General features: G+C 46.5%; 1 protein-coding gene across 4 annotated transcripts in view; it reads left to right on the top strand.

Annotated features, from left to right (window-relative positions):
• The window catches only part of LOC126517550 (uncharacterized), a 138,415-nt gene extending 122,364 nt beyond the window's left edge, over window positions 1–16,051 (top strand). For all 4 annotated transcript variants that reach the window (XR_011891276.1, XM_055064562.1, XM_055064561.1 and 1 more), the window contains exons 4-5: window positions 10,927–11,016; window positions 15,817–16,051. Coding sequence is in view for 3 of the 4 variants with exons in the window: in XM_055064562.1 (XP_054920537.1) it covers window positions 10,927–11,016; window positions 15,817–15,992 (266 nt within the window). In the remaining variant the exon portion in view is untranslated. The remainder of the gene's footprint in view (window positions 1–10,926; window positions 11,017–15,816) is intronic.
• The last annotated feature ends 265 nt before the right edge of the window (window positions 16,052–16,316 follow it).

Here is a 16,316-nt window from a genome sequence, read left to right as displayed (position 1 = left end):
AAGGAACCAAATGTGAAGTTTCGGGAATTTTCACTCAGCGAACGCCGCACAAATGCAAAAATATACTTTGGAATCCCTGATGTCACACTGCGCAGCTGCGTCAGGGTTTCGGCACGAATTTCAAATACTGATACTTCGAACTTCATTTCCACTTCTAATAACCAAACTATTGTTTTAAAATGACTGCCTGCAGGGTTCTAAAGCAATGCTTTATTAGTGTAAACTGATTTATTGTTTCGCTTTAGTGTCCCTTTAATGATACGTGTGTGCACCCTCCAATTCCTGTCAGTAAAAGCACCAATACACCTATTAATTGTACTAGCAGGCCATCAGAGCTACTTTGGACATGGCTGTGGCAATGTGAGCTCTTATTTCAACCACCTTGCAAGGATGTAGCTAATATTCTAGAAATAATAAACACTTAAAAAACATGAACACTATAAACTTCGGCTTGATAAACAAAACGTTACTTTCTTACGAGCTAGGGCCGCACTTTTCATCCCAGAACATGGGCGTTAAATATCCACAGAAACAGCTTTGAATGGCTGCCAGTACAGTTATTACATGTGTCAGTATTTGTAGTATGACAGGGGACAGTAGGTGTGCGCATGTGTAATTAAGGAACACACATGTCCTGTGACTACGGCTGTATTACGGAAAAACTGACTTTAGGAAACCAAATTATGCAACATTTTTTAGACCCTTGCCCAAAGCCAACCAAATTTCTTGCGCGAAAAACAATTATCAGAATTTCTTACTATATTCCAGTGTTTTCTGTCTGCAATGGTAGTACTTTTTGCATATAAAGTTGAAGAGTCCAATATAAATGGTTTGTGTGTAAATTGTCTATCAGGATAGCTTAAGCGCCAAGTAGAACACAAAAGGAAGATTACATACAACACAGAAGAGCTGAAATTTGGCCTAGACAGCACAAGATAGCACGAATTTTAGTTCCTGTGTAAATGTATTTTTTTCCATGAGTTGAAAAACCCTGTTCACTTAATGTTGAAGATAAAAGCTATAAGGAAAAGTACACAAATTCTTAAGGAATGAAAATGCACAGGGTAGGCTCATCAGAAAGTATAAGCTTTGCCTTTTAGCGAGAGTTTCTCACAAATTTAAATGTGGTTTGTAATGAAAGCTAATTTTGAATGCTGATAATTCTAAAAATTCTATCACATTGAAGTCATTTAATAAGGATCTAGCTTCTTCGCTTTTTCCTCCAAGTTTGGCGTTGGCATCTAACCAAGTAGACGTAGCAGGATACAGCTGTACAATGGACAGGGAGAACGTGAACACCTACAGGACAAAGGACTCCTGCCAGATAGACTTAGTGGAAGGGCTCTGCACTTACGTGATGGGTGTATTTAATAGCTCATGCAATTCAGAGATGCTCAAACAGTAAACATGTTTAATACCTTGTAGCGGCATGACTGTCACCTCTAACACAGGCGAAAAAGATGAGCTCACATGCAGGTAGCGCGAGAATAGATCATGCTAGCGCACTTGACCAAAGCGGCCGCGGGTCAGCCTGCCCCGAGATCCCGTGGCACCATGGCTGGCTGGCCTAAACAAACAGTGGCTACGGCAGCTACTTCGCTCCGCCTCCCTCAAAGTGATGACACAGCTCACCAAGCCCAGCCTTCCCACAACTTGGTGACCACGACGACTTAGCCCTGCCATGCCAGCATCAGCGCACCAACTTTACCAAGGCGAGTAGTGACGTGGCCTCACACGGTTTGGCAGACGTCCTGCGAGTGTAGGGTGCACGGGAATTCTACACTGACATGCTGGACATCTGGTTCATCCCGCTAAACAATCATTTTCTTCTCAACAAGGTTCCAGGCTCCGGCTCTCAGCCCCTGCTCTGACTTGTACAAGGACTCGTGGGCAGCCGTCCTTGCTCACTATGTCACCTTGAGTGCTCACTCTCCTCCAGCTGGTGCTCCATCACAACAGCTCTCGCCATCTATCGTGTCATTCTGTGTCTGGTCGTCCCACATCACCTGCGTCCATCCATGCCGGTCGTCCGCATGCGCCGACCCCAGCATCAAACCTCTACTTGGTCCGTGAGCTTCCTCCCCAGCTCAAAGGCAGCTGCTCGACGATTCTTTCCAAGAAATACACTGGGCTAAATGCAAGCGCTTTCGGCTACTCTACAGCTCGTGGCTCTCCTTCCTTAGACGTTCCCACAAGCTGCCTGCTTTTCCACTCGGGGCAACTCACTCATGGCCAATTCAGAGGCTCAGCCACCGACTCAACAAGGCACAAATTTCACTCTCGCTGGCACGGCGTTGCCACAAGCACAACCTTCGTGATGCATTGAGTGACCACTGCAACCCTGATGCTATCGGCATTCGAGATTCCACTGCAAGCAGCAGCAGGCAAGCTTTCCGATGTTGTACTCACACCTTCCGCGGATGCATGGCCTACCGAAGTTTTGCAGGAGCAACTTTGCCATCCGGTTTCTTCAGCTCGAGAATCACTTCTACGTCAACAACATGAGTGACCAACACGTGCGCTATCTCCACGCAAGCCCTGAGCTGCCAGACGGTCTTTTTTTGGAGCTCCGACTTCTACAGGCCCGTGCATCTACGAGTGCCTGGGGCAGGTTGCGATTTCACACTCTGGTATCATTGTGGCTGCGCCTCACTCACAACCTATGCTGCCGATGCTGCCTGGTGTATATCTCTCAGACTGCGTGAACCCGACACTACCAATGACGACACCGTCTGCACACTTTACCTGGGCTTTACCATTGGACTTTATTTCAATTGCACTTCGCACTAGGAGATGGGCTCTGTAGCCGCGCGACTATCGCCTCCAACACAGGCAAAGAAGATGGGCTCACGCACAGGCAGAGCAAGAATAGAACATGCTAGTGCACGCGACCTGAGCGGCTGCTCCCAAGATCCCGTGACACCATGGCTGGCTGGCTTGAATAAGCTGTGGCTACCTCTTCATGCTGCCTCCCGTAAATTGGTGACCAGGATGACCGAACCTAGCCTTCCCACAACTTCTTTGTACATACACCTCTGCTCACAGTGCTTCTTTCGCAAGTCAGGAAAGATTGCCTTAGCCTGCAAGTCATTATTGCATTCATGTAATTAACCATGATGACTTGTTAATTTGCATTCCAGCAGAAGGGTTAAACATTTACACAAGTTGGAAATCAAAATGGAGCGACTCCCATGCATTATGGGAACCAATGTTAGGGTAACATTTTGCTGGTAACCCCACATTGTTATGATTAACGTGAAGTGTTGCTAGGCGGACCGACATGTTTGAGCAAAATGAACTGTGTGTAACGAAAGCAAAAAGATGTCAGTGACTATGATTGTGTGACACTGACGGCATGATTTCTACTCTGGCCATTTGAAGTCAGCTTACAACACGCAGACTGTTACGTTCTACATGTGTACTGGACGAGCATATGAAAGAGAAGCATGGATTGTGAAGTTATCAGTGATTATGTGTTATACAATCGTACATACCTATGGCTATGTCATGTGATGTATGTTAAAACAACGATGGCTTCATAGGTTCCTCAGCCGAAAGCAGTTTTTTAAAAACCCATAAGGGATTTCTTTGAAAAAAAAAAGCTTCATAGCTGAAAAAAATTTTCTCCGGGTCATGGGATGGAACCCAGGACATTGTGCTAAAGTCAGGTTGATGAGCATTTTCCTTTTTGTGAACCTTCCTTGATTTTGCGGGCTTCCACAGAACTTATTTGCCATTAATTGGGCTTAGGAGCAGACAAATGGTCGACGGCCCTAACTTTGACCGCCTAAATGCCTTGGGGTAGCATACAAGAGTTTATAGGCTACTAGCCTGCTTCTAAGGTCACATGCAATTAAAATGAATTATATTAACACATGCAGGATCGTTCTAATAACATATGCCTCCATGAACTCATGCACTGCCCAAGATCATAACACGTGAAAAGCACAGTTCACATTAGTAGGCCTTGCAAAGCGTGCCAAGATGCACACCATGAAATTTATTTGAATTGTTTGAGTGCTTCCTAATAAGGTCATTTAATGGGACACTAAAGGCAAATACGAAGTAGATGCGGCCAATTAAAGTAGCATTCCATAAACCTCACAATGCTTGTTTCGTGCCAAGAAAAGACTTAGTTTACGAGAAAATTGCGTCTGAAGGGTTCGCATACCTAGAGAGCAATTCGAATCACCTGCTCCTGAGGATAGAGTGGCGACATTGTGCCATCACTGCCCTTCACTCCCATTGGTGAGTAAAACAGTACCTTACAGACGGTGCTACAGTTTTCTGCGCAAAATGTATATGCGTGGCCATGGAGCAACCGAGCAAAGACAGAACGTTGGACTCGCCGCTGCAACTGCTCTTGATCAAGTCGCATGGACTGTTCGGGAATCCCGCAACATCACATAAACATCGAATTCTCTGTACCTTGCATTTGTGTGAGTATTGTGAGCCAGAAAAGCCAGCTCAGCACTATGTGATAACGAAACTACTAAAACGTGTAAGCGTGGGCGATGCTTTCAAGGGTAACCTCAATGGGTTCTTTTTTCTAAATATCAAATAGAACTACACGAGTAGCATTTTCTTTCATCTTACAATGCAATGCAGAAATCTTTTTATTACTAGTAGATAAGTCCTAGCGACAGAACTTTAATGAGGAGTGCCTTCATCATCGGGCTGGTACTTTATTGTGCTGGGGCAGCCTCTAATTGTGTCCTGCAGTTACTTCCGTTTATCAATTACTGAAGCTCTGTTCGCAATAACAGTGATGCCTTCGACGTTCTCGAGCACTAATCTATTACTTTAGCTTGGCTTAATAATTGCCTTTAGTGTCCTTTTAGACACTAGTCCCTCTGACCTGCATAGGACTTGCCACAGCAGAGAGGTATTGTGCTGATAACCCCCACAGCACAACACACAAAGTGCTTGGCATGGTTCTTCATACATCCTTGTCTCTCAGTATTCGTGTTACAAAGACACAATTGGGCTAATCACTTCGGTGCGGGAGAAATGACTGGGGCACCATATCTACCAGCCAAGTTTTTCAATTTGTGGCTAATTCTGAGCACATATGGCACGAAGTCATATCTAGTGATATCTGTTCTTTTTATGTCCGATGGTGTGTGCTAGTGAGGAACGCTTCACCTTTCAAAGAACAGATTTGGTAACAGCATGTACAACAAATTGAGTGAAGCTGGATTTCAAATGCCTCTTCATTCAATGAAATCGCATCAACAGGCCACTTGCCCCAATTGGGCAAATGGCCAATAAACCACCGTACCACCCTATCTTAGGGTATCAAGGGGCAGCCGAAGTCAGAGCCCTCGAACAGTTGCCTGCGGATGTATTTCATGATGCCTGCAGTTAAGACGTCTGCTGCTGTGGCTGTGAGTGGTAGTGGCTTATGCCAAGGGAATGGGAGGGTGAGTGCCACAGTAGCTGAATTGGTAAGCCGCCACATGCCTAATGAAGGTGGTGTGGATTCAGCTCCTACCTACAGCAAACTATCATTTCGTCCACTTTCATTTCCCTTTTCCATACTATTTATAAATCCCGAAAATGCACAATTAATTTACCCTATGCTTTCTCCAAGCTCATTACCTATTTTCATCATCTGGTCAAACAATTATGGCTCAGCTCGATACGGGCTACTTCAGCTTGGAAGATAAGAACGTCCGAGAAGGCCAAAGGAAGTGACTTGGTCAGCAATTGTGGATACTGTTCAGAATCCGCTTTAAAAACATAGAAGGTTTTCAGCTAAACGCATAGCAAAGACAGTCAATTTGTCATAAAGGTGCTTAGAGTAAATACTCACTAGTGCACTAAACATGAAAGTTTTAGCTAAGTGGGCCCCAATTGCTGACAAGAAATGCGGAAATAAGGTTAGGTCAATCTAGTAGGTCAATCTAGTATATGCTCCTGACAGTGCAGCTTGCCGGTGAGCGCCGCAACACCTGTCACAGCAGAAGCGCAACTAGGGGACAGATGGGGGGAATCGGCACCCTGCAAGACAGTGCAGTTTGCGGCTTTGAAGCTGGTTGGTGCACAGCATGGTATTGGCGTGTTCAATAAAAGCATGAATCTTTTTAAAAGGCGGGAGCTGACGCGTACGCTTTCGATTCCGCGTTGTGGTACTTGTTAAGTGGTCAGTCCTCACATCACCGGCAACTGTGCTTTCCGTGCTCGTATGTTGACATTTCTAACGGCATTGCCGGACATTTGTGTCATTCTTCTGCCTGTCCGTGAAGAGGCTTGGTTAAGATGTCCTCTTTGCCACATTAGGGCGAGGCAATTGTTCAATAAAGCAAGATTAACATAAAATACATGTTTTCTTTAGGTTGTTGCTCCGGGTGATCTAGTGCCTCACTTGATTCCCCCCTTCCCAATGCTTCATAGGCTTCATCGCCTCTCTTGTTTCATGCTGGCGGCCAGACCAGGCTCTAGTTACTTCAGCGTCCAGTGAAGGTATGCACCTGGGAGCTGCTATTTACATGGAGCAGCAGTGCCTGCCTAACCGGACCCTTTAATCTGATTTGCAACTAGAGACAAGTTTTACATTTAAAATAGTGTGAAGCTTGTCACCAACTTGTGATAGCACTGCAACGCATACTAATAATGCCGCAGAAGTCGACTGTGAGGCAGCCCTATTACAAAAATCTGGGCTTATATCTGCCTTAACGCGCCCCTAAATCAATTTTCCATTTCGCTTTTCTCAATGGCACTTGGACTATCTTGGACTATCTAGTGACGTAGATGCGCTCGTGGCATGGCTTTCCTCAATGGCACTTCGACTATCTAGTGACGTAGATGCGCTCGTAGCATGTTTTGAAAGCATTGTAAAATCATGTATAGATCGATTTGTTCCTTTGAAAACTAAGAAAAAAATACAATAACCTTCCCTGGATGAACCGAGAACTGCTGCACTTATCGCGATGTGCTGGCAGACTTCGCACTAAGTGCTCAAACAATCCTCAGGCATGTGTTTTGTACACTCAGGTAAAAAATGAACTGCAGAAAAAAAAGGCCGAAAATTTCTTATATAATGTTCAGTTGCCGAAACTGTTCAAGTCTAACCCCCGTAAATTCTGGTCTTTCATATCTCCTGGCTCTTCTTCTTCCACATCTTTTAAAATCAACAACAGTGCTGTTAACGATCCATTAGAGATTTCAAAAGCGTTTAATACATATTTTCAGTCAGTGTTTGCCTCGGATGATTCCAGTCTTTCAACACTTACAACTAACGATTCTTATGCAATTGATGATATCAACATTAGCCTATGTGTTTTGGATCTCGTACTAAACTTAGATACTAAAAAACCAGCCGGCCCTGATGGAATTCCGTATTCCTTTTTAGTACGATTCTCGCTATGGATATCTAAATATCTGTTCATTATATGTCAGAAGTCCCTTAATAGCGGCGTTGTGCCTTCTTCCTGGAAAAGAGCTAAAGAGCTACCTTTATATAAACCTGGTGTCACACAGCTCTCATCTAACTATAGGCCTATTTCTTTAAACCTCATGCAAAATACTAGAACACATAATCTATAAGCATATAATAATGTTCCTTGACAATATTGCCCATTGAACATATTTCAGCATGGCTTCAGGCATGGTTTTAGTACTGTAACCCAACTTGCGGAGTTCACTCATGACCTTTCCCATTACATTGACTTAGGTAATCAGATTGACACCATTTTCATTGACTTTATAGCAAAGCTTTCGACACTGTACTACAATCTAAATTTCTTTTGAAACTCCATAATCTTCTAAATAACCCTCAGTTGGGATCTTGGATTTCCAGTTTCCTTTCTATGCGTTCCCAATTCGTATGCTATGATTCTGCGGATTCATCTGTAGTCGACGTCACCTCAGGGGTCCCACAGGGATCTGTACTTGGCCCTCTACTATTCTTATTGTTTATTAACGACCTTCCAGACCATGTTACTTCAAAAATATGCCTCTATGCAGACGAATGTGTTATGTACAGCCCAGCTGACTCACTCGCTGATCATCAGCGCCTTAAAGATGCCTTTGTTTCATTTTGTGACTGGTGTGCTACCTGGAAAATGAGCATCAATTTTGATAGAACTGTTATAATGTATTTTACTAACAGAAGCAGGCCCGTATGTTTTGATTATATGTGCAACGGTGTACCACTAACAAGAGTTTTTCAATACAAACATTTAGGCGTCATTTTTACACCCACCTTGTCTTGGTCCAAACATATAATTACATTTGTAGTAAAGCGCTAAAAAAACTTGGTTACATCCGCCGTACTTTGTCTGCTGCTCCGAGGGACACTAAATTAGTAGCATACAAAACACTGATTCGCTCAATTTTAGAATATGCTTCCTCTGTATGGAGCCCATATAAACAATGTGAAATTAATTGTATTGAATTGGTCCAGAGGAAGGCTATTCGTTTTGTTTACCGTCGCTTCAACAGACTTTTCACCGTCAGCTGCTTTGCGGAATTAAACCTCCAGTTTCTTTCTAGACGGCGGCACATAGAATCTCAGAAGATTTTCTATTCTTATAAGAACTCTCTTTGTCACCTATCAGATCCCTCCCTTTTAACGCCTGTTTGCTCGACTTCAACTAGAGCTTATCATACCTCTAATATTAGACCACTCCATCCAAGCACTAACACTTTCAAATAGTTTTTTCCCCCGCATGATTGAACAGTGGAATTTGTTACCTGCCGAAATTCGTTTGTTACCCATTTCTCAATATTTAAATGCTGTTGCTGATGTATAGTTCCTTTACATTTTTCTATTTCTATGTTCCTGTTTCTGCATATCATAATTAGTTTTACTCGCATATACATCCACTCCTGCCATAGCCCTAACAGGCTGCAATTTGCATGGAAAAAAAATGTGTAGTTTGTATGAAAAAACAATGTGTAGCAGACTTCACCAACTTGTCCAAGACGAAGTCCTAGTCAGACTCAAAATCTCCTTCAGAGATTTTCTTATTGTGATGAGAATTTCTGTCACTGCACGGCACTCTGTTCGAACAAGGCCTTCACTGATAAGATGGGAGAAAAGAAGGGTTATAGAGGCAAAAATTGTCACATTGTCACTCAGATATATTCCCTAACGCAATGCCTAAAAGATTTTTTTTTTGTTGGACAAGAGGATCAGGCTAAGGCTCAAGACCTATGAGCATTCTATTGCACAGATGAAGGGATTAACCAAACAAGCCCTGCGAAGTCAAGGAAGATCCATACAATGGAAACTTGCCATTTGCTTGAGAGTGGCATGCATGGACCTGCAAACCCACACCGGTCATATTAGCGTGCATCTCACATCTATAACCTAATGCAGGTTCCTGCAATGAACATACATCGTGTTTGTAAACAAGTTGCGAGGAACATTCGCGCAAACCTGGTACCTCCCATAGCGCCATCAAAAGAAGCAATACTAAATAGCAGCTTAGCAAACTAGCTGGAAGAAATGCAAGAAAATTTCTTTGTCTAGCCAAGCTTTACAACAAAATTGAGCCAGAGTAGAATTATGAGCGGCTGGGCCACGTTCTGCAATATTTTTCTTCATAGTTTACATTGGGGTTGCTCAACATGTTCCTTTTGAACTGTGGCGAGCAGGTGCTCAAGCAAGTCGTGATTCGCTAGCCGCCAAAATCCGAGATAAACAAGGGAACAGTATGAACATGAAAGACAAGAAACAGTAGAGGTAAATGCGACGTCGAGTGCCATATAAAAATTGCAACAGCTCACTTACTCAGGCAATATTTGCAACAGCAATCCTACGAAGGACGAAACAATTTTTTTTTTTCCCGTTCGATGCACAGCACTAAGCGGCAACTGCGGCAACAAGCACTTGGAACGAGTTTAAACGTTTTTACCATAACAGCGAAACGTTCTGCCAAACTAAGAGCCCACATATGCCCCATTCACATCAGTAAATTCAACAAACAAGAGCAACAGCACTGAAAAACGTAACAGGAGCTGCACAAGATCACACTACCAACCATAAACGCGCTCCAAGGCATAAGGAAACGAGCTGCTCCAGCGTTGCGCCCAAGTGTGGCTCGAGATCGCAATCTCGAACACCATCCGGTTCTTCCAGCGCAACTAACTAGAACAACATTCTATCACACAACACAGTAAGAAACCGTAAAATTGTGTTTTAGCTAGGCTGAACAGCTGAAGGAGCTCCAGCAGCGCACGCAAAACTATAAACCGGAACACGCCATACTTGTTTGAACAACGTCATCATAACCGTGACGTCCCTTCCGTGCGTGGCAGCAGCGTTTTAGTATGGCATTTCGCTTCTGCCACGCGCGTGTCACCAGTTACCGCCATTTTTTTTCTACGCGCGGACGTGAGCGCCATCTGGTGATGCTTCGAAGTGGCTTCCTCGTCTTCTCTCTTCGCGCGCTCTTCGCTATGCAGTCTTCTGCTATTCTCCTCACACTTTCGCCATAGTCTCCTCCTCCACTTTCCCCTCGTGCTTTTACTGTAGCCTCCCCCGCCGCTTTTCTCCGCGCGCTCTTCGTTATCGCCTTCTTTCATTCGCCAGTGCGCTCCACGTTCACTCGATTACGCCAACGAGGCACGCCGGCGCTCAATGTAGGAACGGGCTCCTGCGGGCTGCGCTCTAAAATAAATGCTACACGACAGGAGCAGTAATGCACGATATTCAACACATTGTGCTGGCGGTATGACCCATCTGCTTCATTTTGCGCAGAAACTTTATATTTCACCACAGACATCTGCTAGAATACAGTAACAGACCTGACGTCTGCGTATGCACATGCTTGAATTCATGTCCCTAAGGAATTGTGGTTCGCAGCATGAAATATGTGTGTTTCCTGTCAATGCTCGTCATGTGCACCTTCTGTCCTTTTTCCCTTTGACTGATGAAGAAAACGGTGATGAAATTTTTCTCATTTCTGAACCCACTAGGTTTCCATCCGGTCCAACGCAAGCTTATGTACATTGATGACTATAGAAGATGCCTAATCCTGGTTGAAAGGATCGGATATAATGGAAGAGGCAAGTGTTTTTCATGCGTCTTTAAACGCTGTGTTTAGCCTGTACGTATGCATTTACCTGCTACTTCTAGCAAACGCGTAACAAATGTATTTCATTTTAGTTTTATATCCTTTATTTCTGAAGGGACATTTTTCTCAAAAGCGAACAAAATGCACCGCTCAAGGTGTCCTGCGAAAAAAATAACCGCGCCATTAGCTGCCTTCATATTTCTGATATACAATCGTACCCGAACAGGACAAACGCAGCTGAAGAAAAAGTATTATATACAGAATACGTGAGACTTACTGACGAACTCGACATTAGATGTACCAGACCCGGAATGTTTGCTAGCCTTGCTATAAATTCGCTTGCAAGTTGCGAGTGCAACGTAAAGGGGAAACGGAAAGAGCACATCTGCAGAATCTGATGCATCGAGAATGGCATAGCCGCACCGAGAAAAAAGTTGAGGCCACAGTCATGGATACTATACGTACTGCGCGCATAGTCCTGCTTTTGGTGAGTGGGCTCCTTGTTTGCTTTTTTCTTCACTGCTGAGACAGCAAATCTGCAAGTAGCGAGCGCACCGCAGAAAAGTTTTTCAAGCTTTCTCATAGGCGGTTTCAGATCTATCGATTGACTCAATATATCGAAGTAGCGTGTTCAACTTGGTTCGTTGGGGAATATCGGAACTCGAAGGTAACAGCGCTAAAAAAGCAGCGCTATGAAAGTGGGATACTATATTGGCGCCGCATTTGTCCCCTGCGTTCGCAACCCTGCTTTTTAGCGCTCTCATCTTCAAGTTATGATATATCGAGCTATTTCTCTGAAAATGTTGGTTCTAACCATGCTCGGATGTACCCCTATGTTACATCTGTTCGGCGATATTCGTCAGTGCAGGTCACAGACGTAGTAAGAGAGCGCTCTTGTGCCCCAGATATGTGACGCACACGGCAGCAGATTCGTATCTTTGTCTGGACAAGTTACCACTGTCTGCTACAAAATGCATTGCTTTTCCAATTAACATCAGCTCGGGCTGCTTGACGCATACTTTTTTTGAAAATTGTTCACTAGAACGCCAATGTACTTAGCGGCAGACTTTAAGGCCAGATATCATGCAAATTTAGTCTGGAAGTCTCATGTCACTTCACTGCAACTCGGCTAAATTCGCGATTGGAATATGTAGTCAAAGCGAATAAAATAAGTTTCTTGGAGAACTTTTATTTCAGTTACCCACATGGGCAGGGAGTTTTCTAATGTCATCTCCTCTTCTCAACTCAACATGTCACGGCGCAGGGTGGGTTCGGGCACACGCTGGTCGAAATTCCTGCGAGAGGAATTGGCAGCTCGGGCAATTTATTTGTAATGAGCGCGTACTGCCGGCCGTCACAACGGCAGTACGAATTTGACCACATTGTGAGCCAGGCGAAAGAGTTGGCGGGGACCAGGCCGCTCCTTATCCTCGGCTGCTTTAACGCCCCTCACACAACGTGGGGCTATAAGTTTCAGTCCAAGAGAGGAAAAGCATTTGCCAAAACAATGGAGAATCACAAGATGGCCCTCCTGAACGAGCCGGACGTAACCACCAGAAGAGGCAACAGTGCCGTGAGGGACACCACGTCAGACCTGTCGTGGTTATCGGGCACGATAGACGCCTCCTGGAGAAGCGAAGAAGTGGACCTGGGGCCTAGCCACAGCGTTATCGGCATCACGATCCCAGGCTCCCGATATGGGGCTGTGCTGGGCGCGGCGCGGATCATGGATTGTGAAAAGATGACAAAGTTTACCCAAGAACAAGAAGAGGCATCCGAGGAAGAAACGGGGCAAGCTCAAACACAAAGGACCTACACCGAATGGGCGAGGGACCAGAAGAAGGCCCTCGATAAATTTACCCAAGAAATCACAACGACGTCGCAGACGCCGTACGTGGACGCCAGACTAACCCACATGTGAGCGGCCCCACACTCATTGACGCGGCGGTGGAAACGTCAGAGACACAACAGAAAGCTGGCCAAGCACATAGCAGTCTTGAACAAACGGATCGCCGAGTACGCGGCCAAACTATGTAAGAAAAATTGGCCGAAGACCTGCGACGACCTACAGGGCAAGGTCTCGACGTGGAAGAAGTGGTGTCTCTTGAGGCATCTGATCGACCGGCTGAGTAGCAAAACTGCGACCAATCGCAACCTCACCAAAGTATTGAACACGTACAAGGGAGACGGCCGAAGGCTCCTGGAAGACCTGAAGGCGAAGTACCTAAAGACAGAGAAGGGCCAGTACCCGGTGCCCGAGAGGTACGAAGGAACCGACAACGAAGAACTGGACCAGCCGTTTACCATGAAGGAACTGTGGACAGCGATAGATGACAGTAACAAGAGAAGTGCACCCGGCAGGGACGCCATAACTTACAAATTACTCGGTAACATGAGTGGTACAGCGGCCCGCGGCCTCCTAGAGCACATTAACGAAGCCTGGGAGAGCTCGCATTTGCCGAAGGAATGCAAGGAAGCCGAGGTCCGCTTCATTCCAAAGCCCGGCAATGCCCTCACGATAGGCAACATGCGGCCCATCTCCCTCACATCCTGCGTGGGGAAGGTGATGGAGCGCATGGTCCTTCGCCGGCTGCAGAAGCACCTCGAAGAAACGGATCAGATGCCAGAGACGACGTACGGCTTCAGGCAACGTCTCAGCATCCAAGACGTGATGATCTAACTCAACGAAGTGGTCGTCAAGCCGGCAACGAGGCACGCGCCGCGCGGCATACTCGCCCTCGACCTGAAGGGAGCGTTTGACAACACGTCCCACGCGGGCATTTTGCAGCATCTAAACAAAACCCGGTGTGGCCGAAAGGCATTCGGCTACATAAAAGATTTTCTGTCAAACCGAACGGCGACCATCAGGATAGGGGCAGAGAAGTCGGACCTTGTCGAGCTCGGCGATAGGGGCACCTCTCAGGGATCGGTCTTGTCGCCCCTGCTCTTCAATCTGGCCCTGCTGCCCCTGCCTGATCTACTCAAGCAAATCGAAGGCGTGGACCACGCATTCTACGCCGACGATATTACGGTGTGGATGGCCCGAGCCAGATCCGATGCCTGGATTGAGGAAGTCTTGCAGCGGGCGGCAACGACCGTACACGAGTGTGCAAAGTCGTGCGGACTGAGCTGTGCTCCCCAGAAATCAGAGCTGCTCATGATCCAAGCGAGAAAATCCAAGAAGGAGCTGCCGCCGAACGTGATTATCACGATCGCTGGAACGACCATCAAGCCAACACAGCAGATTAGGATTCTCGGCCTACTACTTCAGAGCGACGGAAAGGCACAGGCCGCCATCACAAATATCAAGACTACAACCGAACAGATACTTGGTATGTTTCGGAGGGTATCCAACAGAAAGCGAGGCCTTAAAGAGGACGACGCCATGCGCCTGGTACGCGCGTTCGTGGTGTCGCGGGTTACCTACTTCACCCCGTATCTCCAGATGACGAAGGCGAATAGGGACAGCCTAAACACGATGCTTCGTAAGGAAACGAAACAAGCACTGGGCATGCCCATATACTCGTCCACGCAAAAACTGCTAGACATGGGTGCCCACAACACGGTCGAGGAGCTCATCGAAGCCCAGCTCTCTAATCAGAGAATCCGGCTCAGTCACATGGAACACGGACGAGCCGTCCTACGCAAGATAGGATGGCAGATGGAGCCAGTTCCCATCAAGGCGACCCTTCCGGAAGACTGGAAAAAGATAATTCAGACAAAACCCCTTCCCCGGAACATGACGCCGGGCAAGGACGACGAGAGGTGCACCGCGCGATTTAAAGCCCAAGCCCGGAAGCTGGAACAGAACCCCGGGGTCCTCTACGCGGACGCCTCGCTCCAAAAACACAGTGACCGTGCATCGGTGGCGGTTACATCAAAAGACAGGCTGACCGTCATCGCGTCCCTCAAGACAACAGACCCCGCAGTTGCCGAAGAAGCGGCCGTGGCCCTGGCACTCGCACAGCCGAGCGTGGAAACCGTAGTCACCGACTCAAAGACAGCCTACAGAAGCTTCCGCAGGGGGGTAATCTCCTCCGCGACCCGAGCCATTCTAGCCAAGCACAAGCCTCCGGGAAGAACCATAGAGGTCGTGTGGGTCGCGGCTCACTCGCAGGTAGCAGGCAACACCATCGCCGACAACCCTGCCCGAGAAATGTCAATCTGGGCCAAGCACGAGCCAGAAGACCTACCGCACCCGGTTACCAGCTTTCGGCACATTACCCGGGCGTACCGAGAGGAAAGGTGCAGGCTGCCAGAACCGCACCCCAAACTCACCAAGCAACAACGGACGATCCTGCGTCGAGCGCAGGCGGGATCGCTTGCGCATCCCGTACTGATGAACCGCATGTACCCTGCAAAATACGATATGCTCCGTCCTTTTTGCAGAAGAGGCAAGGGCACCCTGCCCCACGTCTTGGCAGAGTGTACAGAACTCAAGACCCCCCTCCCCTTCCCACCAACACCCCCAATCCCCAACCCCTTGAGCGATGGGAGACCTTGTTATCCAGCCCCGCCCTACCGATTCAGCTCGCACTGACGGACAGGGGCCAGGAGCTGCTGGAAACATATGGGTCCCGTAACTAGGGAATCACCCCGTCTGGTGCCTGCGTGCACCACCGATTTATTTCGGGCCCAGTAAAAGTCGCTTCATCATGATCATCCTCTTCTTTCGTAATTACATCTTAAAAGGCAGAAAAGCGTTATCTGTCACTGACATTTTTCTTAAACCGTTTCACACTAGAAATCTGGTTACGCACAAAGCGATACATGCCTCCGCTCTTTGTTTTAGGTTGCCAGTTGCTGATGACGGAAAGTGCCGTTGACTACCCTATCCCCAAGTTGTGTATGCTTCTCTACCACAACTACTGTCCCGGTCCGAAGGTACTGCTGTATCAGCCTGATTGCAAGATTCAGGATGCGTTCCTTGCGCACAAAGCGAGCGCTGGACGTCAAATTCAGTACTGAAAGATGACTATGAAAAAATGAATTATTGACAAATAAATGCGTCAAAAGCATAAAAAGAACATTAGTCGCATATACCATCTTTATTCCTTCAATATGAACTTCGCAACGCCTGGCGTTTATTTATTCGCACGTTATGTACACCAAGAAGTCCGAGGAAATGAAAAGAGGCTTGACGAGCCCTTCGGCCAGAATCTCATAGACATCAGTCGGCAATATTCCGAAGTAAAAACAGAATGCCATACCGTCTGGCAAAATCTCTTCACGGCCTTTGCATAACAAATCAATACCAGCCAAAAAAAGCAACAAAGTTACTATTAAATATTA

This window comes from Dermacentor andersoni, chromosome 11 (assembly GCF_023375885.2).
Source record: "Dermacentor andersoni chromosome 11, qqDerAnde1_hic_scaffold, whole genome shotgun sequence".
NCBI lineage: Eukaryota > Metazoa > Arthropoda > Arachnida > Ixodida > Ixodidae > Dermacentor > Dermacentor andersoni.
This window is presented reverse-complemented; position numbering and strand designations above follow the sequence as displayed.